General features: G+C 35.4%; 1 protein-coding gene across 4 annotated transcripts; it reads left to right on the forward strand.

The window, feature by feature from the left end:
* The first annotated feature begins 329 nt into the window (after positions 1-329).
* LOC123556761 (uncharacterized) lies at positions 330-12371 on the forward strand. 4 transcript variants are annotated; one of them, XM_045347712.2, is made up of 5 exons: positions 330-439; positions 5293-5483; positions 8343-8760; positions 9147-9328; positions 10188-12371. In XM_045347712.2, exons 2-5 carry the CDS (start codon positions 5316-5318, stop codon positions 11460-11462), a joined length of 2043 nt encoding a protein of 680 aa, XP_045203647.2. In that variant the 5' UTR covers positions 330-439; positions 5293-5315; the 3' UTR covers positions 11463-12371. The 4 variants fall into 4 exon arrangements, with proteins under 4 accessions (XP_045203647.2, XP_045203648.2, XP_045203646.2 ...); XM_045347713.2 differs by having other exon boundaries at positions 330-435; XM_045347711.2 differs by lacking the exon at positions 330-439 and adding an exon at positions 1551-1676.
* The last annotated feature ends 13597 nt before the right edge of the window (positions 12372-25968 follow it).

Consider the following 25968-nt stretch of genomic DNA (forward strand, 5'->3'; position numbering starts at 1 on the left):
CATACTTTTAAGAGACGTTTTAATTATCAATAAAATGTTGATGCAATAAAAGTAACCACTTGCACCAATGTAGTGACATATGAATTTTGTAAGATATCTTATAAATTACTAAAGTTATTGTGCAAAATGGACTAACGTTTCTATTTTATGGAGAAAATCAACAGTCTTCTTGCTTTATACACACTTTTAATACTTTTTTACTCACTTTTTCATTTCTTCAATGCCAAATTGCAGACTATGCCAAACTTGGTGGAAATAACATGTTAAAAGATTTCCACCTAACTGTGGGTGAGTTGCTTTAAAAAATATACCCAGTAAAATACACGTCCAAACATGAAATGACATTGTGCTTATACGTGTTTTCTTTATTAACAACGCCTCATTGACTTTTTTGATGTTTTTATAATGTATTTATATATTCAGAGATTTTAAAGTGTAAGTAAGTATATTTTATTCTTAAAGTAAAATGACATCAATGACATGTTATGTTTGTAGTAACTTGTTATCTAATCGTTGTTATGTAATTCACATATAAAAATACAGATGTTACATTCACTTCCGGCTAGTTACCGTTCGAAAGCGATGCATGGCATTTGTTCTTTTGTTTCTTCCATGTCTGTTTTTAAACGATACATTATCTTTAAGATTTATTCTTTTGATTGATTTTGGATCAGTCTGTTGTTTTGAAGGAGCACCGTACCAGATGTGCGCCTTTCATTCCGACATTTCAGAAAATTTTGTTCATTAATTATGTAAAGCAGTCTCAAGGCCGTAGTCAGGCATTATACCTTTTTGTAAGATAGAATGAATGTACATGTTCATCATATCATTTTACTTTATAAGATTAAGGTGTGGATTCTGATCGTTTATTGTTTTAACGATTTTGATATTTTGATTTTGATATGGTTAACATTGTGAATATTCTAAACGGGTTTTTATTGTTAATGTAAAACAGAAAATGAATAAATCACTGGGCGAATGGGTCGCCTACGAGTTACAGTAGGGATTTATGAAAATTAGCTAAAATACCGAACATAGTACGGTTTTGTTTTTTGGTGACCAAGTTTACTCTTAACCGTTTTAGGCATTCCTCATACAAAATTTAATTTGGTATTTGATATTTGTCATAATCTGCAGTTGATCCACATCGAGCGTAAATATGGCACCAGATGTTGATCAAGCGTAAACATGGCACCAGGTGTTGATCCCTGCACAATAAATTTCACAATACGTGATCATTAATATAACCTAAGCTTTTCTTATCGTTTTGTTTATCACTTTGCTTTGGCATTTCCATTTCCGAATATAGAAAGTGTCAGACAAATGTACAAAATGAATCCCATATTAATAACATTACAGGCATTTCCTAAAAAGCGAGGACAACAAATAGAGAGTCACTTTCAGGCGATTATTCTTACAGTCATTCAGATCATTGTTTTCAAGGATTCGAAAATGAAAGTAGAAGTATATATTTAACCTTAAATCTATATTTAGCTTGAATCACAGGAAAAACATTTTCATTTTCCTGAAAATAAAGCAAGTACAAAGAACGAAAGTCCAACATTCAAACGCAATTAATCATATAGCACTGGAGTATACATGTGTTCACAAATTGTAAATACATTTGCACAAATAAAATATGAATGGAATATCTAAAACACAAATGTAGTAAACAGGTACATACATGAACTTTTGATCAAGTAAGTTTTTTTATTTAAGATTTGTGAAAACAGTTATTACAGTTACTGAACTGATCCAGAAACGTACTTATTACCATGAATTTTAATTAAAAAGTTCTGTATAAAGCACCGGGTTGACCGCTTAAAGCAGGTTGGTTTCAGGCATGTGGCTATGTGGGGTCAAAAACTAGGTCACCCGCTCAAATAAAAGGAAAAGTTTGTTAAAACTTTATAGGTCACATTTTACCCTATCTTTATGAAACTTGTTCAAAATAATTATCTTGATGATACCTAGGCAAAGCATGAAACTGGGTCATGTGGGGTCAAACAGAAGGTCATCAAAAACAATCAAAGAAAACGCTTGTTAACACTCTTGAGGTCAAATTTATGTCCTTATCTTCTTAAAACTCGGTAAGAATCATTATATTAATGATTTCTAGACGGTCATGTGGGGTCAAAAACTAGGTCACCCGCTCAAATCAAAGGTAACGCTTGTTAACACTCTAGAGGCCACATTTATGACCATATCTTTGTGAATCTTGGTCAGAATGTTTTTCTTGTTGATTCCTATGCCAAGTTTGAAACATTTGGGGTAAAACACTAGATCAACCGTTCAAATCAAAGAAAAGCTTGTTAACACTGTAGATGTCACATTTCTGACCCTAACTTCATCAAACTTTGTCAAAATGTTTATCTTGATGATTTCAAGGCCACAATTGAATGTGGGTGATGTGGATTTAAAAACTAGGTCTATGGACTCAAATCAAAAGAGAAGATTGTTAACATTCTAGAGGCCAAATTTATGACCCTATTTTCATTAACTCGGTCAGAATGTTTATCTTGATGATGATTTGGCAACGTTCGAATCTTGGTCATGTGGGGTAAAAACCTAGAACACCAAATTAAATCAAAGGAACGTTTGTTAACATTCTAGAGACCACATTTATGACCCTACCTTCATGAAAGTTGATCAGAATGTTTATCCTGATGATGCTTTGGCCAAGTTCGAATCTGGGTCATGTGGGGTAAAAACTAGAACACCGGCTTAAATCAAAGGAACGTTTGTTAATATTCATTCTAGAGGCCACATTTATGACCCTACCTTTATGAAAGTTGATAAGAATGATTATCCTGATGTGCTTAGGCCAAGTTCGAAACTGGGTCATGTGAGGGCAAAATCTAGGTCACCGACTCAAATTAAAGGAACGCTTCTTTACAGTCTAGAAGCCACATTTATTATCCTTATCTTCATGAAACTTGGATATCCGTATGCCATGGTCGAATCTGGGTCATGTAAGGGTCAAACACTAGGTCACCAAGGGAAAGCTTGTTAACACTGTAGATGCCACTTTTCTGATCTTATCTTCATCAAACTTTGTCAAAATGTTTATGTTGATGATTTCAAGGCCAAAATGGAATCTGGGTGATGTGGATTTAAAAACTGGGCCATCGACTCAAATCAAACAAAAAACTTGTTAACACTCTAGAGGCCAAATTTATGACCCTATCTTCATTAACTCGGTCAGAATGTTTATCTTGATGATGCTTTGGCCAAGTTCGAATCTGGGTCATGTGGGGTAAAAACCTAGAACACCGACTTAAATCAAAGAAACGTTTGTTAACATTCTAGAGACCACATTTATTACCCTAGTTCATGAAAGTTGATCAGAATGTTTATCCTGATGATGTTTAGGCCAAGTTCGAATCTGGGTAATGTGGGGTCAAAAACTAGGTCACAGATTCAAATTAAAAGAACTCTTCTTAACAGACTAGAAGCCACATTTATTATCCTATCTTCATGAAACTTAAAGATCTGTATGCCATGGTCGAATCTTGGTCATGTAAGAGTCAAAACCTAGTCAAATCGAAGGAAAAGCCTATTAACACTGTAGAGACTAAAGGCCCGGTTACTCAGGTAAGCGATCCAAGGTCATCATTCCACTTTTGTTTTCACGACGATACACTTAATTGACAGTTTGGTTATCTAATCTTACCTTACTACGACAGTGTTCTTTAGTCAGATTGCTTTTCCTCGGTCTGTGCTATATGTGCTTTACATCGTTCAAGCTTTAACTTGCGTAAGTTATGCTTATCGTCTATTTCGTTCTTGCACTAAGATAAACCTTACTCTAGCGATTCTGAATCTACAATTACATAACTTTAGTTGACGAAATTTTGTCATAGAACCAAAGTATTTCTGCACTACTAAATTTATTTTTAAGATCAGAGTTTACCTTGACTAGTTGGTCCAATCCCTTTATCAGACAACTCATTCCTCTGTACTTCAACGTTTACATATAAAACTGTCAGTCCTTTTTAGTGTGACATTTAACACATGATTTAATCTCCTTCTTGGCCTATTATCATTTCGCAAACGTCTTTTGCGATAGAAACGCAGAACATAAAAGCCATTTATATCAATATATTCCTAAGTGAGTGGTACATATTGTAATTTCTCAAGACTCTGAATCCAAATCGGTCTGGTAATAGCCCATGTTTATGTCTAATTTACTGAAAACCTGCTTTTGTTCAAGTTGTAAAGTACTTTATCATCTTTCACTCATCCGTATATACAGTCGCCATATGAGGTATGAGACAGACGTGTTTTTTTTTTTTCTTCTTTTTTTTTAATCTTACTAAAATAACTCTGTTATTTGGATATAATGGATATAAATGTACTTGCATGTTCATGTGATTCTATGTTGCTATATCTTCAGTGACTGAGTGATTTGCATCCAGTGAATTTTTTTATAATTTTCTTCATGAATTTACATCAGACAATACCTGTCGTTCACCTGTAAAGTATACCTACACTAGAGATCAATCATTGAATCTGTCGTTCACCTGTAAAGTATACCTACACTAGAGATCAATCATTGAATCATAGGGAAAGTAGACCCTGTAGCATGTAGTAGGATTATAAACGTACAAAATTTAGTTTGTAGAAAGAAAACGCACAGAAGTAAACAAGTTGGCAAAGGTAAAGTAATTCCTAAACAAGATTATGTGAACTTTAAAACTTTTGATATACCCTAAGAAGTGTAATCAGTACAAAAATATAAGCGAATATGTAACCTGCAATACTCTGAACTGCAGCTTTGTCGGGAACAAAGATGATTTTGTGGGCCAATACCTCAGGGATGAGAAAATAGATTTCCCATTTTTTGACTAAAACTTGGTACTAGGGCAAGAAACAACATCAGTTTGAAACTTCTGACTTGACCCAGAATGGATGTAAAACAAGTGTTATTAATAAAAATCAAAAAGGTGGTGATGTTGAGGTCTCTTGTAGAAACACGATCAATATTTGAAGGGTAACTCACGGTATTGTTCGAAGCTTTAAATATGGTATTTTGAAAAAATTGTTTTCAAAGGTTTGACCATACACGTAGTGGGTGTGTATAGACCCCCGGCTCAGTCAAAACGCAATGTTCAAGTTCGTTTTTTGGATTCTTTGACTTCAGCGAACACATGTTACCACATTATGAAAATTTACTTATAATGGGTGATGAATCTCACATGTGCACATTTTAAGATTACATTATGAATTTCAAAGCGTGGGTTATGTTTGATAATTGCAGTGATGAAAAGTTATTGCTTTCTTTATTTAAAGGTCACAGCGAGAAATACGAAGATATGCAGGTAGTAGAAAAATGTGATCCTTGTATGATACTGAAAAAAACATCATTTGCAAAACACATTTGTGTCGCCTGCGAAGAGAAATTATGTGAAGAGTGTGTGAAGGACCATGCGAGAAGAAAAGCTACTGCATTCCACACACCGATTGCAATTCCTAATACAACGGTAAGCATAAATAGAGAGAAGGTTTGTTTAAAGATATCCGAAGGCCATCTTTCACTAAAAAAATCTTTAGACATTTACTTCAAGTGTATAAAATCCTTATTTTACTAAATATATAAATTAATTCTGCACATCCGTGCAGGCTGATTATGGTCTGCACTGTTCACTATTCAGTCAGTAAATTTTAAATGAACACCCCTGTGAATAAGAAGTGGTACTGCCTAAATTGCAAGATGGGCCAGTCCATTTAAGAAATATAGCAGATAAGGGTTAAGTTAATGACAGGAATGATTTTCTTAAAACACAACAAAATGCAGGATTTAGTGATTAAAATACTAACATATTGCAGGATTTGGTCTCCCCACTCTCCTAAACCTGGTATACATATATAATACTGTGTATACACTATCTGATCCAGGGATATACCAAATGCACAATTTTTTTCTGTGAAAAACTGCTAACATACATTTTTAAAGCCTAGAATTCAGATCTCAGAGCAAATCTGGTATCAGTAATATTATATTAAGTTGAAGTCGAGGAGAGACCAGAAAACAGACACAATGCCTTCTACCCACCAGAGTTCTTGTGTGTGTGTGTGCTCGGGTTTAACGTCTTTTTCAACAATTTTTTCAGTCATATAAACGACGGTGTCTACTTGTAGCAGTGAGCACAATGCCCAGCTTTATAGTGCTGCCTCACTGGAATATCACGCCGTAGACACGTGACATGATACCCCACCCAGTCACATTATACTGACACCGGGCTGGCCAGTCCTAGCACTACCATTTTAATGCTGAGCCCCAAGCGAGGAAGCTGCTAGTACCATTTTTTACGTCTTTGGTATGACGCGGCTGGGGATCAAACCCACGACCTCCCGCACACGAAGCGGACGCTCTACCACTAGGCTACCGAGGCGGTCACAGTTCTTGTACCTTGTATTAGGTCTAGACAGTAATCATCTTATTTTAAAAGCAAATATACTCAGCGTCACTGAAATGTTATCACTCTATTGACCCTTATATTTTGAAAACCGCACTGAACTGTGTTAAAAGCACAACGCGACGATGTTTTCCACCCAGCTGAGTAGTCACTGGTGTAATGATTTGACAAATTTAATGAACTTCATTTGAGTCATGGCCTGCACGTGCAAAATGACTTTTCCGAGCAAAGTCGACATGTATGCAACTTTTATCGCAAATCATTCATATCACATGAAAGTTAGTGGACAGACTAAGAGAAAAACGTTCAAAACCAGAATATCTTTGCTAAGAATGTCATATTTAAGGGACGCTCAACGTCATCAGGCCATTAGTATGGTTGACGCCGGACTTAAAATTCGTGAAATTGGACGTCGTATGGGCTGTTCTCATCTGACAATCATGAAACTGGTAAGGAGACAAAATCAGACAGGGTCTGTGAGTGATATACCGCGCACAGGCCATAAAAAGGTGACGTCAATGATGTATAAAAATAATGAGGTATATATAAGTGGTAACTTTTCAGTGAGGCCCAGTATATTATCAAAAGATATGGGTGAACTTTATTAAACAGTTTTGTTTGCATTTATATCAGATTAGCCACACAGGCCAATGGATATACTCAGGATGTTCACATCTATAATTTATTATATCAAACAATTTCAAAATGCAAAAAGTTAAGAGGGTATATCTCCACATATACATCAAAATCATCAGAGCTGTTCTGCAATTCTTTTTCCATGGACGCATTCCCTAAATCCCCCTTATTTGTCAAGATCAACATCCAGTTTTGGCTGACTTTGCCCCTTTGGTTTCACCTATGTTACCAATTATATAATCTATGTATATGAACATTAAAAGCAATTTTACACCATTCTTGCTTAAAGTAGGATATCATTGTGCTCATAATAAGGAACTGTTATTTGGTCATATTGCTTCTAATTTAAAGATTTAACCAAAGAGACATGCATTTAGCCATTTCATTCACCCCCACCCCCACAACCCCACTACAGGAAAATCAAATGTCGGTCCCTAATGCATAGTACTGTTAATACCCATAAACTTGTTGATTTTATGTTTTCTAAAATAGAATCATACGGGGTAATTGTACTTTCGTGATAACTCATTTTTCATTTGCATAACAAGGACATACTGTGATTCTACTTTGAGTGAATGAGGCCAGGGTAATGTTCTTGATTTAGGCATCCCTCCTAATTTTGACTATAGTTGAGACTAAGAATAGAGTACACTTCAACTGAAGGAAAAGAACTCATGGTCGGTACGTGGTTTGAGGTAATGTAATTGGTGTACACTCTTATTCTTAAATTTTCTTATTATAAACAGAAAGTGTATAAGTCTATAAATGTTTAGAATCACTTAACAGACAAAACAAAGCTTAATATATAGTGTATGACTACCAAGAAGTATAGGTAACAAAAGGGAACAAAATGGCATACATCTAGAGCTGACCCTTTTGCAAGATGTGTTTTGCATTTTAACCACTTTTACACTATTTCCTGCACAAAAAGGGGGCTTAAATTTTATCTGTAACAAATTGGGAGCAGTAAATCAAGGGGTATATGGAGCTACGCCTAGCTGTTAGCCATGTTCTTAAATGGTGATGGATTAAACATTTATTCCTTTCATATCTTTCAGTAGTCTTAAGCTGTATCAGTTTTGTTTTCTCTGTTTAGAATATATAGAATTATATATTTTCTGTATGTGAAAAACTGAGTTTGAAAACAAACATTTCAGCTGTAAACATTACATAAAGCATAATAAGTCATTTTATTGGTCGTTAATACATAGAGAATTATTTTTAACTTGCCTCAGTTTGACATTTCTGTTTTAGACAGTCTTAATAATTGGAATGTATTGTTTTTAGGAGTGTCCAGGAAAACCTAGACCCTTAGACATACTTTCTGATAATATCACTTTATCGTGGGAGCCACCGTTAGTTTTCGGAGATGATGACTATTATCAGATCAGCTACAAGGAAATTGGCTGTGACAGAAGATGGAGATATTTTCCTGGCGAATACAAGGAAACAACCGCTACATTGTCAAAATTGAAATCTAATGCCTCTTTCGTCTTTCGTGATAGAGCTGTATATTTAGATAGAGAGGGACCTTACAGCGCAGAGAGCGATGCTTTGACTACATGTCAGTCTCCTGCATTTCGTTTTGCAACCGTTTCCACAAACGAATTGAATGCTGACTCCTCTCCAACAATATTTCCAGTACCCGTGACCGAGACAACGTCAGAAAGGCATAAAGCCGGGAAAATACGGACATTTGAAATTGGTACGTGCATATATATATGACTTTGATCCTTTTGGATCATGTAGTCTATTCGCTTATTCCAGTGCTAGGAGGCGTAAGGGGTGTTGTATATTTTAACACCTGTTATAGGCAGACTTAATTTAATGATCTTTCTATAGATTTAAGTAAAAACAAATAAACATTTTAGTTCGTTATGAATGCAAAGTTTGAACTTACATCAATATGGGGTTCAAACATCAGCATTCTTATTGGTTCCGTTTTGACTTGAGAGTCCTTGAGATTTCCTACAGTAGCACATTACTCTATTGTCATACATTTTTACTTAAGCAGATGTCATTTGATTTTGCTGCAGCGTTTCCTCCTATAACACAAGCCATTTATTTTTCTCTTTACATTTACTACAAAAGGTGAACCTCTAGTAAGGATAGACAAGTCTAAAACAATTATACTGGTTGGAGCTACGGGAAGTGGTAAGAGTACTCTCGTTGACGGATTAATCAACTATGTGCTAGGCGTTAATTGGGACGATACATACAGGTTTACCGTTAAAGTTGTTACTAAAGGGGACGCAGAGAGAAGGGAAAACAAGGTATGTTAAATAAACTTGACTACATCATTTTCAAGAAAGTGCTACTACAAGCGTAACTATTGTATCCAGTTTAATCGGTTTGTTTGTTGAGTAACATAATTTCAAGTTTAGTACAGCTCGTTTAAATAGGTCATCCGTGTTGTTGTACTTCTAAAATAGACTGGCCCGGCTTATAGGTTGGTCAGGGTTACGGACATGTATTGTATTTTGCCATCGGGACATTTCTGTAAAATGCTTCTTCCCCTTCCGTTTGGATCCGTCCATGTTTACAAACACTTTTGTTTATTTTATGGACTGTACATTGCCACACGACGGGAAATATTTTTATATATAGATCGAAACTAATATGATAAAAGAGTATTGATTTGCTACATATTTTTAGTCAAAACCAGTTCTGAACATCTTTTTTTCGAATGATCAATGAAAATGACGATACTTAATAATGGAAGGGGGATAATCACAATAAGAAATTTAACAAAACCCGCAAATTGTTTCAATAAGTTAAGTCATACTAGAAATTTGTACTCAAACCTGTTTAATGTTGCCTAATTTGTATCATTTTGATATAAAGCACATTTAAGCAAAGCAGTTTGTGCATATAAAACACAAATAATAATAATGATAACCTTACAAAGATACATTTAGATATTTTACAATACATATTTAAGAGATTCAAAGCTAGCTACACCGTCGTAATAATTAATACCAATGTTGAAAGAAGCAGTTAAAATTTATACCTACGGAATAATTTGCTGACACAAGATTAAACCAGAATTAATATGGGTATTTGTCACTGAAACAAACATGTGCATACACGAAAAATTATAGCTCATTTCTTTTGAATGATTCCCTATTTCAGGCCTTAAGCCAGGAAGACTGGATAACATGTTATACACTTAATCCCGAAAATGGTAGTCGCCTTAGCTATCAACTAAATATAATAGACACCCCTGGATTCGGTGATATACGTGGTATGGAAAGAGATCAAGCAATGGTCGATCAAGTGCGAATATTGTTTTCCGAGGAAAAACCGGAAGGTATCTCAAATATTGACGCTGTCTGCTTTCTTTTAAAAGCACCTGATGCTAGGCTAACTTTACCTCAGATGTATATATTTCAGTCAGTGATGTCACTTTTCGGTAATGATGTAGAAAGGAATATATGTTCTTTAATTACGTTTGCCGATGGGAAAGAGCCACCAGTATTGGCTGCAATGAAAGCATCCGGACTGCCATTCGGTTGTACGTTCGCTTTTAATAACTGTGCCCTTTACGCAAAAAATGTAAAGTTAAGTAATGCAAGTTTGTCGCCAATGTTCTGGGATATAAGTGTTTCAGGTTTCCGTAGTTTCTTTGAATACCTGGACGGAGTCGAAAGCTGCAGTCTTGAAAAAACTAGAGATGTTCTGCGTGAGCGGTCAAAATTAGATGCTGTTGCCAAGAAACTACAGCCGCTTATTGACTCCGGGCTTTTGAAAACAGGCCGCCTACGTCAAGAACAAAACGAAATATCAGAAACCAGGCGTTCACTTGAGCGTAACAAAAACTTTGAAATTGAGGTCACAGAAGAACAACAAAGAAAGCGGGATTTGCCGAGGGGACAGTATGTAACAAATTGTCTACACTGTAACATATCGTGCCATGTCAATTGCACATGTTCTATTGCGGATAAGGCTAAATGTAGTGTTATGAATGCTTATGGCTATTGTAATTTTTGTCCTGGTAAATGCCATTGGCAACATCATGCTACTACTCCATATATATTTGAAAGGGTTACTGTAAAGGTGAAGAAAACGTATCCTGAAATGCAACAAAAATATTTTGAACAAACTCAAAGACTGTGTTCGCAAGAAATTCTCGTCAAGAATCTTAAACAAGAACTGAACGATATATTTGATAACTCACAAGGTCTGATGGCTGAATTTCAAAAATGTACGAACAGACTAAAAGAAATAGCTTTGCAAGGAAACCCTTTCGTGATGTTAGAAGAGCATTTAGATGTATTACTTGAAAATGAGAAATTAGAAAGAAAAGAGGGTTTTATGCAGAGAATATCACTTTTAAAGGAAATGCAGAAAAGAGCATGCATGCTTCAGTATTTCGAACAGTTTCAAGAAGAGTCAAAAAAGTTGTAGTTACACTGTTGAATGGCATGGACGTTTATTTCAGTTTGAAAGAAAATCATGTGCGTGCAAAGGAACAAAAGTTATGATCTATCATTCAATCGTATCAGAAAAATTACTTTATTTTAGTAAAAGGTATTAAGATCTACGAGGGAGTTCAATAAATACCCAGAAAGGTTCTCTCATTTCTTTATGTGTCATGATAGATCTATAAAACTGTTATGTAATGTAAATAAGGGAATTTTTAGTCATATTGTCTTGGACAAATGGTAGATAAATGTTAGTCAACGTGTCAATGTCATTTGACGCTCTCCGGCCCAATTTTCTCTTTTTTATTTTGCATTCGCTAAAACATTACTCGCCATTTGCTATTTTTTCACGTTACATGTTTTAAAGACAGTGAATATTTTCGTGAACTGTAAGCATTTCGCCAATAACGTCAAATTTTAAACTTTAAGATGACACTATTAAAGTATTTGGCAGGTATGTTGTTTTGGCCATCGCCTGAAAATCAGTGTATAACGAAGATATGCGATAACATTGTGTGTTTTAAATCAAATATCAAGGAAAGAGACATAAGGTTTAAGTGGCAATGACCTGCATAAAACAATATATTAGAGGTATGGGTAGGGTCAAAAGTGGCCAGGAGAAAATCGCTGACGGCTCAGGATTCAGATGTCAGAGGGCAATAACGAAGTTAAACCGCCCCTTGATATGTATCGGTGCATCATAATTCAGTGTCCCGCTTCATCAAAACCACAGAAATATTATATGAACAGTTCTTACATGTATTTTTACTTGTTACATGTACATCGTTGTATTTGTTTATCGAATGCATTCTGTGAAACAATTATACTATATGTATTAGATTTGTTTGATATTACAGTGGCTTAGAAAAAGTAAATAAATATGTTCATATTCTGAAGTCTCACATTCCTTATGTTTCTATACATTTTGTATACATGTATCATATTTTCAGCAAAACAAAGACAGAAATAAAAATATTGGATCACTGTGTAAATCAGCATAAAAAATCATAATGAATGAAATCTCGAGTTTTGTTTCATCTTCAAATTAGCTGTAATACTTTATCAAATCCATTTATCCGTGTTTTTGCCTAGAACAACAGTAGACAATCAACAGCCAGATATCATTGTAACAAAAAGGTTTCTGTTGCTTTGTGGTGGCCGTAAAAAGTCCCCCTGACTGTATCTCAGTGTTGTTATATTTTCTAGTCCTTTCGGGTCATTTAGATTTGAGCCCCCCCCCCCCCCCCCCCCCCCCGCTTAGCTCAGTAGGTAGAGCGTTGGTCTACGGATATGCGGGGTCGTGAGTTCGACTGTTCTCCGTGACTATTTGATAAACGACATTGTGTCTGAAATCATTAGTCCTCCACCTCTGATTCGTGTGGGGAAGTTGGCAGTTACTTGTGGAGAACAGGTTTGTACTGGAACAGAATCAAGGAACACTGGTTAGGTTAACAGCCCGCCGTTACATGACTGAAATACTTTTGAAAAACGGCGTTAAACCCAAAACAAACAAACAAAACATTTAGATTTGAAGATTGAATACTGCTTACGCCGGTGCTAGGGGGCGTGAGCAGTGTTGCATTTTCCATTACTGCTCATGAATACTCAGTCAAACCAAGTCTGTAATTTTCCCTGTTTGCCTTGTTTTCGGTGCTTCCGAGGGATCTAATTTCAGATTTATTCAATTGTTGGTTTTTGCCTCTAAAACCCTAAATATCTTATCTTCAGGAGCAGCAAGGTAGTGCTGCCGTCTGATAGGGAGGTATTTCTATTTTTCAGTTCAAACTATATGCAACTTTTGTAAAATATCTAAGCTTACAGGGGTATTGGCGGAAAGGGAAAGGCTGCATCTACATTTTCAAAGTACAGAAAGAGGTAAAAGGACATATTATTAAGTAGGAACTTGTTATTCTAAATTGATTTAAAACAGAACGTATTCTGGTCAGGACGTAGCTTCTCTAGACTCGGGTCTACACTTTGCTCCTAAAAACATAAAATTCAAAAATGTCACAAGAAAGGAAGGGTGATATGACAAAGGCATGGCCTATCTTTCTCTACGAAAACAAGAAAAGAAATCTTCGAAACATTTTCTGAAAGAAATAGCGGGTGTAACGGTATCTTTTATCTAATCATCACCGTCTTAATACGCGTATACGATTTTACACGCGAGGGTAGTTCAGTACTCGTAAACGCCTTTTATGATCGGAATACATCATTATGTGGGCTTTATTTGAAAAAAAGCATAGGAAAGACCCTAATCCACAAACATATTTATATATTAAAGGTATATACTGCGAATAACTCTTCGTTTAAGAAGAAATCTACAAGCATAGAATGTATACTGTAAAGTAAGATAATAGCAAACTCGATTTGATTCAGCTCATTCGTGAGAGATAATGCACTTCAAAATGGTTCAGTTGAAACATTGTCTGCCCAAGAAACTCGGGAACGTGAGTTATTCCAACTAAAATTACAGTTCAGTGTATGGGCGCTTTACACCTCACACGCTAAATAACTAGGGAAGCTTTTGGAATTGAGCGTCTTCTTATCTAGCACTATCCTATCACGGAAAATTATAAACTTACGTATGATTAATAATAAAATCTGTAAGAAGATTCTTTGGAAGCATAGAATGTAGTTAAGCAAAGTAATAGCAGACTCGGTTTGATTGCGTCTTTTCATTAGAAGTAATGGAAAGTGCAACACCTGTCACGTCCCTAAGCACCGGCTTAAGCGAAACTCTACACACTAATGAATAAACTCCATGATGCGAAATTACCAGAAATATAACAACACTGATTCCAATACGGGGACACTTTTCACAGCCGCCATACTGCACTTAAATATTGCTTTGTCACGGTGAGGATGCGTACACCGGATATTGCCATTTAGTGATAAGGTATTTTTCGAAAACGTGTTTATTTTTCGTCAACAAGGTAAGTAAAACACCTATTTACTATTGTATTATACTGTTATGGAAGAAAAGAGCATTACTTTTAATAACTAGATACTGTGTATATGCTCTCACAAGCGTAAAATGAGCCAATCTTATGAAGGAACGCTAAAATTTGTGATAAAATGGCAACATTATCATCTGATAAATGCAGGTCGGGGACATATTTCTCCCGATATCGTCACTTATTGTCTTGTGATAAAAATTCTGAATCGTACGATTTATTTAGTTACATACAAAGAAAACATGTGCAAAATTTCAGCTTTGTAAATGTTCAAATGACAGAGAAATCGATGATAAATGAGCGTCGTTGGTGTACTGTGTATTGCAAATATATGTACTGTGTATTGACCTGTATCACATTGTACTGTGTATTGTTTACAATATCGCTGAGTTTTATAGAATGAATCTTACAAAATGTACATTATCATTTCCTTTTCAAAGTACAAAACAGTAATTGCTTTAGCCCTGAAGATACGTGATGTTTTACATTGATATTTATAGCGTTTACTCTGTTGTAATTCATGTAATAAGCTCTAAACGTAACTCACAGTCTACACCATAGTGCAACAGTGGGCAATGTTTTTTGTTATGCTTACCAGTTGTAAATGTATATATATATTCTATTCTTCCATTGAGCATTGTTTAAGCTGATATTAAATGAATTATCTCAAAAACAGTTAAAGGTATCTTTTAAAATTTTGCATTGGTATGCCACTTAGTCTTACTCTCAATATATTGCAGAAAGCCCGGTGCTACTAATAAATACTATATTGTGATTTTTTTTCGTTGCAGATTCAACTTGTGTATGTGTGTTTATGACTGGCTCGACGAACGAATTTAAGGACATTGTATGTCATTTTGTTGAACACCACCCAAATGACGAGAATATTTTCGTATGCTAACGACCAAAACAGCAAAAAGGTAAATTACAAGATAGCACCAGACATATGCAGAGAAAACAAGCAGAAAAATACCGTTGAGTCAGAAAATATTAACATACATGTTTTAAAAAGGAACCCGATTACAAAAGGGACCAATGTGCAACAGAAAGAAACCTTTGATTTGGGCAAATAGTGAGGAGCCTGTTCACTGACTGTAGTGGAAATGTATGCTGCCTACCACGCCATCTAGCTCAATATTTACACAATGCTACCAGTACAAAACTATAATCTAGAGACACACACACGGCGGTGTACATGGAACTTTCAATGTTACACAGAGTGCAATTCCATGGACAGACAAGGTTTTCGGACAGTATTGTTACACAGTCTATGAAAGAATGTGACAAAATAGATGAATGAATAAATAGCCTTTAATCAGTTTGCTTGCCAAGAAACGTTTTCTTTAACTGATTTTATAGTTTCCTATATTTTTTGACGTCGCAAAATGTTTTCATCAACAACTTGGTTAATATGAGGTATAGTGAAGACTGCAAGTTGTTTTGAAGAGCAGGCTTATAACTCTTCCAATGATTTTACAATTATACAACTGCTTGCATAACGGAGACCGCATTTCTGACGCTAAATTAAGAGGAAAGAGAAAAGCAAACAGACAAATACTTATTGACATTAAAAGAAGTAGCTGGTAACTGCATAAATGTGATGAGTGTACATTACTTCCACATAAGACTGGGCATTGATACTGAAATATGTTCTGTCGTGACAGATTTATTTTACCAAACATTATTTGACCAGCAATATTGTAAAAGCCATGATTTACTTTGATAAAGAACAAATAGTCATGTACATTGAAATATTTATTAAACAAACTTGAAACCTAGACACACTTTCTAATCCTTTCCACCAACTGTACTTGTAATGTTAGTATATAAATATAGTTATGTATATTGTTGGGAATAAATATGTTTAAACCAAAGATCATACACATTTTACATTCAACAGTTTGAATACATGAAAAAAAAAAGATCTTCAAGTCAGTTTCCGATCGTTTGTTATAGTTCGAAGTTGACCTTGACAACAAATATACTATTTTGGTTAACAGGGAAGTTGATCACATAACAATGGTAACGAACTGTTTGCATAGAAATGACATATATCTTGCAAATGAAGTGTGCAAGAATAACACATGGCACTGTTTCCTCCTACTTCTAAAACAAATTGCTCATTGCATATGGCACCCATTTTGTTTCGTATGAAGCAAGTGGTGAGCTAATTACCTTTCAGAACAATGCATTTAAAGCAAAAAAAATAGCTCTGACTATATTATTTTAAGAAAATTTCAAGTGAAACTAGTTCGAGGGTTCTACGTCAAATGAGTCTAAGGTTATTGAGAAGAAACCACTTTAAAACTTCAAAGCCCCTACGACCTTGACCTTTGAACTATTGACACCATAATCGGAAAAGGTCGTCTATTGACCAAGGCTTATGTCTCTTTGTAGTATGAAGGCAAAAGGATAACATATTTTCATGTTTGCTCTTCTTATAAGGCGAGACCTTTTCCACTCTTATCGTCATCATATCCTGTGTTACATTATTATAAAACTTCACGGCTGAACTTGTGGCTGGGCCTTTTATCGGCAATAGCTAGTCTTTAGACAGTTTCTCGGAGTGACTATTGGCATGCCGCTGTAATTGTAAGTTGTAATATCAGTGTTCAAACTGGTGCTTGTTATTTTCGCTGTGAAGTCTAATGCCATCTGCAAACAGAAAAAGAAATATCATCTTTTGGGCCAATGGAATTACATGCTTTGTCTATCTCATGACCATAAATGCTGAAAATATGCACGTTTTTCAATATCAATACTCAGTACACCAAACCGCAATACACAGTACAAATATTACTTTGAAAACTCAATACACAGTACACCATCGACGATCATTTATCACCGATTTCTCCGTAATTTGAACATGTACAAAGCTGAAGTTTTGCACATTATTTCTTTGTATGTAACTAAATAAATCGTACGATTCAGATTTTTCCCATAATGCAAATAGGTTATGGTATCGGGACAAATGTGTTTACGGCATGCATTTATCAAATGATAAACTTGTCATTTTATCACAAATTTTAGCATTTCTACTTAAGATTGATTCATTTTACGCTTGTAAGAGCATATACACAGTATCTAGTTATGAAAAGTAATGCTCTTTTCTTCTGTAGTAGTATAATACAATAGTAAATCAGAGTTTTACTTACCTTGTTGACGAAAAATAATCACGTTTTCGGAAAATACCTTATCACTTAATGGCAATATCCGGTGTACGCATCCTCACCGTGTTTGTGATAGTTAATAAAATCTGTAAGAAGATCTTTTGGAAGCATAGAATGCAATTAAGCAAAATAATAGCAGACTCGGTTTGACTGAGTCTGTTTATGAAAGGTAATGTAAATTGCAACACCTCTCGCCTATATAGGCTGCCGATAAGCTTACATACACACACACAATGAAATATGCATCCCCTTCCCTCATGCCCCTAAAATCCTTTGTGATAAAAAATGACCAGAAATATAATATTTCTTAGCGAGAAGTCCCCAGTTCGTGCGGGTATTTAAATCTCTTACATCAGAATTAAGGATATACAGGTTATAGAAGATAATCTTTGTTAATATCACTAGAACGACGTGCAGAGTCCACCCCTAAACTTTAACTGTAACAAAAATAATTATGTAAAGCTAGATACAAAAGCAACCGTTTCAGACCCATGAAACAAGCCTAGAAATCATCATTTTCTTTGTTTTTCAAAAAATATCGGGATAATACCCATGATCCCAGTCCCTTCACATAAACAGGCCAAATAAAGTGTTGTTTCTTTTTCGCTGGATAGGCGTTTATATATGTCTTCTCCGCCGAGAGTTTCTGTTGGCCAAATACTTCCCTTGCTGTAAGACTGTTATATCTCTAAATAGCTCACGTTGATCAATTCTAAACCAATCATTGTATTTTGAAAACAGAAATATTTCCTATTGTCACCTGTTTACGTTTTTAAGAATGAAATTACATTCATCAAGTATTTAAACAGTAATTAACGGAATCTGTTTATGGTATATGTCAGTTGGTCATATTGTGAAATACTCTTTATGGGTTGATTTTACATATCTAACAGTAAAAATATTAAAGTTCATAGTAACAATTTCATTTGGATCCTATTTGCATGGTCTGTTGTGCATGATATCCTTTCTGCACCTGTAACGTAATAAAACGTATTAGCGTCTGATGGCCCTTTCACGCTTCCGTAGAAACAACATTTATTACACGAAATTCATTTTGAAAATATTTCTGAAATGTCTAGGTCTGTAGATCTCAAATACTGAAATATGTTACATCCGAGGCATATACTGACACTTTCAAACAACATCAAATAGGACCTTTTGAGCTATTTGACGAAGTTCCAAAAATCTGTATGTACCCTTGCTCCGTTACGGACCCCTGTGGGATTTGTGTTTATTCTGAGTTCAAATATGTTTTCATAGATGAAAAGCTGACAATCGTTAAAAAATGCCGAAAATTGACTCCCTATTAGCAAAAGAAAAAGAAAAAAAAGTCCACGCGCATACATTTTGACGGGGTGACCCCTACGCGTATGGCACGCCAATTGTCCAATAATTACGTGAACCCAGCTTCACGGTCGAAAAACTAGGATTAACGATAGATAAACAAGGTTTCTCGAACGTAAAGTCAGGTTTTTCGAATATTAACCGATATTTTTGAGCGAAAACATAGGATAACGCCGTAAACCATAGTTTACGCACGTAAACGTAGGTTCACGCATGTAAACCCAAGTTCGCGGTAGTAAACTATGGTTCACGTTCGTAAACTATGGTTTACGAGCGTAAACCGGGGTTCTCGAGGGTAAACATAGGATAACGACCGAAATTCGTAGTTCAATCGAGAAACCTAGTTTATCAAACGTGAACCATAGTTTACGGTCGATATATTAGGATTATAAAATCAACTATGAATTTTGAGTGTGAACATGGCTTTACGGCCGTGAACCTATGTTTACGAGCGTGAACCTACGTTTACGAACGTGAACCCATGTTTACGACCGTGAACCATAGTTTACGGACGTGAATCTATGTTTACGGACGTGACATGTATGGCAATTGTCCAGTAATTACATGAACCCAGGCTTACAATCGAAAAACTAGGTTTTTCGAACGTAAAAGCATGTTAACCTATTCTTTCGAGCGAAAACATAAGATAACGCCGTAAACCATAGTTCACGCTCGTAAACGTAGGTTCACGTTCCTAAACCCAAGTTTACGGTCGTAAACATAGGTTCACGTTCGTAAACTATGGTTCACGCCCGAACTGTAACACTGTTTATATGAACTATGGTTTACGCCCGTTATCCTATGTTTTTGCTCGGAAATATAGGTTAGTATTCGATAATTCCAGTTTTTCGACCAAGAACGTAATTATTGGATAATTGGCTTGCCGTAAACTGCCGTAAACTATAGTGTACGGACGTGAACCTATGTTAACGAGCGTGAACTAATGTTTACGACCGTGAACCTGGGTTTACGAGCGTGAACCATAGTTTACGAACGTTAACCTAGGTTTACGTTCGATAAATTAGGTTTCTCCAACAAAACTATGATTTTCTGTCGTTATCCTATGTTCACGAGCGTGAACCTATGTTTACGGTCGTAAACCCTTGTTCACGGTTGTAAACCAAAGTTCACGGTCGTAAATATAGGTTCACGTTCGTAAATTATGGTTTACGATCGTGTACCCAAGTTTACGCCCGTAAACATAGGTTCACGCTCGTGATTTTAGGAGAACGTCCGAAATTCATAGTTCAATCGAGAAATCTAGTTTATCGAACGTAAACCTGGGTTTACGAGCGTAAACTATGGTTTACGCCCGTTATCTTATGTTTTCGCTCGAAAATATAGTTAGTATTCGAAAAACCTGGTTTTACATTCGAAAAACCTTGCTTATCGATCGTTAATCCTAAGTTTTCGACCGTGAATTTGGGTTTAGGTAATTATTGGACAATTGGCGTGCCATATGCGCTTGACCTCTGACAATCGACCAATGCAAAGGCGACTTTCGTTTTCAAGTTTAGCATGTCTACTTTCATTTTCTTTACTTCCGGAAATAGCTTAAGGCCAAGTGACGTTTTTTTCTGTGTTGTCAAAAAACATACATACTCCTGGCGAGATTGCATAAAAATGTGCCCGGTGTCCTAAGGATATAGTTTCTTTCTTTATTTTGATAACTAAATTGTCTTAAAAATGTGAAGGCAACAACTGACAATCTGAGGGCTGTCCGGAAAAAATGTAACTCTTCCATATTTTAATATGAATTACAACTGTTTTCTGTTCAGCCCTTTAATTATATTTTTAGATCATTCTAACAAGCTGATCAATGTACATGAAGCTTATGGACAAAATATGTCAGACTTTGCATATTATAATAAATCAGTGATAAAGATCAGATACAAATTTACATATCTGTTTATGTTTGTATGATGTCTAAATAAGACTTACTTAATATGGGGAAAACACATGCATGCTTGTAAGTTTACATGTTTATATATTCCTGATGGAAAGTAGTAAATGAACACCATTATGTGACTTGTCATATTTGTACATGTTCAACAACAAAGCAAATATAGTAATTTTTGATGACTGGTTTTCTTACTGGGGGGAAATTACCATCCCAAAAAAGAAGCATTTGATGGCGTATCCTTCAATCTAATCAATACATTAAACTGCAGTGCTGTTTGCATTGACTATGGAGCAAATGCAGTAGATTCCTTCATTCTGTTCTATAAACCTCCATATATATTATGTTTTCCTTTATTCTTGTATGTTTTAAATAGATATTCTATAAAGAGAGAAATTTGCACGTTTTTGTCAGTTTGAGTACAATAGATTTTTTATTCCAACAATTCTCATAAAGTATTATATCGAACTCAGCCTGTAGTCAATATTAACAACTGAATTGAGTCAAGTTATATCTTTTTCTTAACATAAATGTGAGAACATAACCTGTTTATAGGAAGTGAATTATCAGCCTACCTATCCAATGTATTTCAGTGCAATAGAAAAGTAATGTATGTTACCTGCAGAATAGGATAACGCATTCATGCCTCTTACAGTCTTCATATTGTTTTCTTTGATTGTTAAAAGTACCTGGTCAGTCCTAAGCTTGCGTAGTTTGTCCAGGACAGCTTTTTTTCCAGAAAATTATCCTTTCATTATTTGTTTTTCAAGATTATTAACTTGATGCAGCTAATCACACACTTTTGTATCTAAAATAAGAACTGCATACCTGAAGTTTGTATTTTTAGTTCCTGTGTCTAATTTCGGTATTTTTAAGACTCGAAAACCACCTACTATTGACTAAGATTGCTGTGCCTTCTTTTACCAGTCTCATTTTTGCGTGTAAAAGACATGAGACATGAGCTTAATTCGCATGTTTAATAATTTTCAGATAATGTCCGGAAATATTCATTTTGAGTATTTTTCAAAATCTGTAAGGAGATCCCTTGGAAGCAAAGAACGCAACTTAGCAACAAATAATTACAGACTCGGTTTCATGAGAGGTAATGAAATGCGCACCACCCCCTCACGACTCCTAGCACCAGCTTAAGTGAAGCCTATTATTCATAAACTTTAAATGGACTCCGTGATCCCAAAGAAGAAAATATAACAACACTGAGTCCAAGTATCGGGAGACCTTTTACAGCCGCCACACAGCACTTATAAACTGTTTTATCAATAGTTGAAAATATGTAAAAGGATCATTTGAAAGCGTAGAACGCAACCAAGCAAATATAAAAGCTGACATTGTTAATGATGTTAAAGGTTAGGGAAAGAACTCCTATAATATATGTGGTGATATTCTTAAGGATTATTTCCAGTGCCAGAAGAGTCGGGAGTACCCACGATTGACAGAATCCGTCAACTGTAATGTAAAAGTTCTTGAGACATCCAACCACCACACTTCATTAACCCTGCTATGTCAGTGAAAACATCTAAGTACAGTAAGAAACACTTTCCAACTGGAATAGATTTCGATGACAAATCGGATTTTTATTCCTGCATAGATGTAACTAATTTAAGTCTGGGAAAATTTTGTTCCACCATCAATATAAAATGAGTAGTTTTCAACTTAATATATATTTACTCTGTTACTGCATTATCGTGATCATCGCTGAGATATTACGAAGGATGTTGCTGTTATTGCAATCATATCTTTACACATGCGTGTTTGTTCTACTGTAAAATACTTTTTTGTAAAGATACTTGTACGTTGATTACATAATATTCTTGTAAATCGATTTTATATCTAAATATTATGTGACTCATATATATGCCACACTACGCACATATATTGTAACTTCCTTTAATGAGTAGGAAACGTCGTGTTCCACAGTAACAATTTTCCTCCAGTTGGTAAACTGAATGTTATGTAATTCTGTACGTATATCAATGGATGGTGATAACACTTCACCAGGACGCTGGCGGACAATGGTATGACATTTATGGCTAGCGGAGGTACCAACTTTTACTGATAATGGGTAAAGGTTTGGCGTCATGTCGCGTTTGACATTCTCAGCGAACAAAGCCGACGTCCAAAGCTTGTCACTCTAGCTTTTGGGCTCCCAATGACAAAGAAACGTGTTATTGTTTATCAGTCAACGTTTGAGCCAAAGATTGCTATTATTTGATATTAATAGTTTATTTCTAACATAGTGAACGCAGATTTAAAAGCCATGAAGTATTGTACAACATCAGAGAAAAAACCGCCTGCGTCCATTTTATATTTAATGTAGTAAGCACTTATTTAATGATATCTAAATGAAAAAATATATTGTCGAGTTCAAAACTAAATATTTCTGCTCGTGTATAAATTATTATTCCGAGTCCACACACGAATTGACGTTCATACGATAGCAGGCCCCGCTTAAGACCACCATAAAATTAGAAAAACTCGTGGATAGGATCATTTTTTCCATGACAGATTTTTCAATGACGGCATACAATTAAATGATCACACCGCTGTTTGTTTAGTAATAACAGTAAATAAATTTAAGCTGCACCGTATCAGGGGACATGCATCGGTACCTACAGATCATATACGTAACCGGTTATCACTTTTTTCTGTCAGCTTGAATAGCATTAGTTTCTAAGACAAACAAGAGAAGAAAAAGCACAGGTCACCGAAATTGTTTAAATTTTATAGGGCATTTTCTTCACCCACCATTTAAGCATTTCTAAAATTTGAATTTGGTAAAATTGAAAAAAAATGTGGTACTTAATAAAACATATAATATCCCACTTAATGTTATAGGGATTTCAGATGTTACAAATTACTATGAAAACAAGGTGATATCAGGCATGATTGGATTTTTGTCAAAGTTCATACCAAATAATGCGGTTATAACTGCTCCATTGCGAAAACTCACGAAACAAAACATTCCATTCAGTTGGGGAGTAGATGAAAATGTTGCTTTCGAGAAGTTAAAATCTTGTATTACTGATGACAAAACCATGGCATTTTTTGATCCAAGAAAAGAGATCATTGTAAGGGTCGAAGCAAGTGTTTATGAGGGATTATCAGCAGGACTATTTCAGAAAACTACAAAAGGCATTCAACCAGTACATTACATTAGTCGATCCCTGACAGACACAGAGAAGCGGTATAGCCAAACTGAAAAAGATGAGCTTGCAGTCAAGTGGGCAAAGAATAGATTTCGCATTTATTTATTGGGAGCACCAAAGTTCAAAATAATTTCATCACACAAACCACTTATACCTATGTTTAATAAAACTTCTACAAAATTACCACCTAGAATTGAAAAATGGGTAATGGACATGCAAGATGTGGATTATGAACTGATATATGAGCCAGGAAAAGATGCAGCTGATCCCATGGATTATTTATCAAGACATCCTTTACCTGAAACAGAGACAGACGATACAGAAGCAGTGGTCAAATTAATTGTTGAAAATGAACACGGTATTGTGCTAGATAGAATACGAAAGGCCACATCAGAGGATATCCTTTTACAGGATGTTTTATCAAGAATGAGACTAAACGATTGGGAGAAACACAAGAAAAGACCAGATTTGAAACCATTCTTTTTGATCAGACATGATCTATACACTGCACATGACCTTTTGTTCAGATCACAACAAATAGTCATTCCAGAAAAGTTACAATCAGCAGTCATAAAAGCAGTAGATTTTGGCGGACCTTATCCTGATGGACACTATAACCTGGTAGTAATTGATAAAAGAAGCCGATTCCCAGTGGTAGAGCATACAACATCAACATCAGCCAAGGTTGTTATTGAAAGACTTAACAGAATGTTTGCATCCTATGGAATACCAGAGAGGATTGAATCTGATAACGGACCACCTTTTAATTCAATGGAATTCGCAAAATTTTCTGAGACAATGGGATTCAAGCATCATAGAATTACGCCTGAACACCCAAGAGCCAATGGGGAAGCTGAAAATTTTATGAAAATTCTGAACAAAACTGAACAAATTGCGCACACTCAAGGTAAATCAAGTCAAACAGCAATACAAGATTATATTAAAGTAAGGGAATGGGCTTTTATTATAAATGTGTTAGGAGAATTGATCGGTACTGCATGTGCTAATTGGGTATTTCATGCGTAGAAATATTTACAACTCAAAGGAATGTCATTCATTAATTTGGGCAGTATTATAGATAACAAACATTACCGATAGTAGTAAATATGAACTTTAGTAGTGAGTAATAGGACCGTTTAATTACTAATAACTCTACAGATATATACGGGAGAATTAACAAATAATATACTGGACAGCAAAAGAAACTATCCAGATGTATAACTGCAGTATTTGTAAATAAAAAACTTAAATCTATAAATTTGACTTGTATTACACTTGGAGAACTTCACATGTTAAATGATCGACCGTGATGTCAGTCCCACAAAAAAACATTTTGCATGAAATTCACGTGCGCGTGTAATTAACAATTTTCTTTGTGAAATCTTATTGTCACTGGAAACATTGATGATTGACTCACTCGAAAAACAGCATAAAGTTAAAAAAAAATATTGTTAGTTGCATGGCACGACTAAATCAAATTCAGCGCGAGCGCGCAATTGGGATATTACAAAGCAACAGACGCGCAGAAGATATAGCGAGAATTTCGTGCAAAGCGGCTATTGTGGGACTACTGAAACGCGCAGAAGATATAGCCAGAATTTCGTGCAAAACGGCTATTGTGGGACTACCGAGACGCGCAGAAGATATAGCCAGAATTTCGTGCGAAACGGCTATTGTGGGACTACTGAGACGCGCAGAAGATATAGCCAGAATTTCGTGCAAAACGGCTATTGTGGGACTACTGAGACGCGCAGACGATATAGCCAGAATTTCGTGCTAAACGGCTATTGTTGGACTACTGACTTCACGGTTGATCGATTTTTAAATTTCAACAGGTGATGTTCTTCAAGTGCAATGGTATAAAGAAAACAAGTCAAATTTCTATATTTAAGATTAGAAAATACCGTTATACATCTGGATAGTTTCTTTAATTTGCTGTTCAGTATATTTAGCA

This window comes from Mercenaria mercenaria, chromosome 5, assembly GCF_021730395.1.
Source record: "Mercenaria mercenaria strain notata chromosome 5, MADL_Memer_1, whole genome shotgun sequence".
In the NCBI taxonomy this organism is placed as follows: domain Eukaryota; kingdom Metazoa; phylum Mollusca; class Bivalvia; order Venerida; family Veneridae; genus Mercenaria; species Mercenaria mercenaria.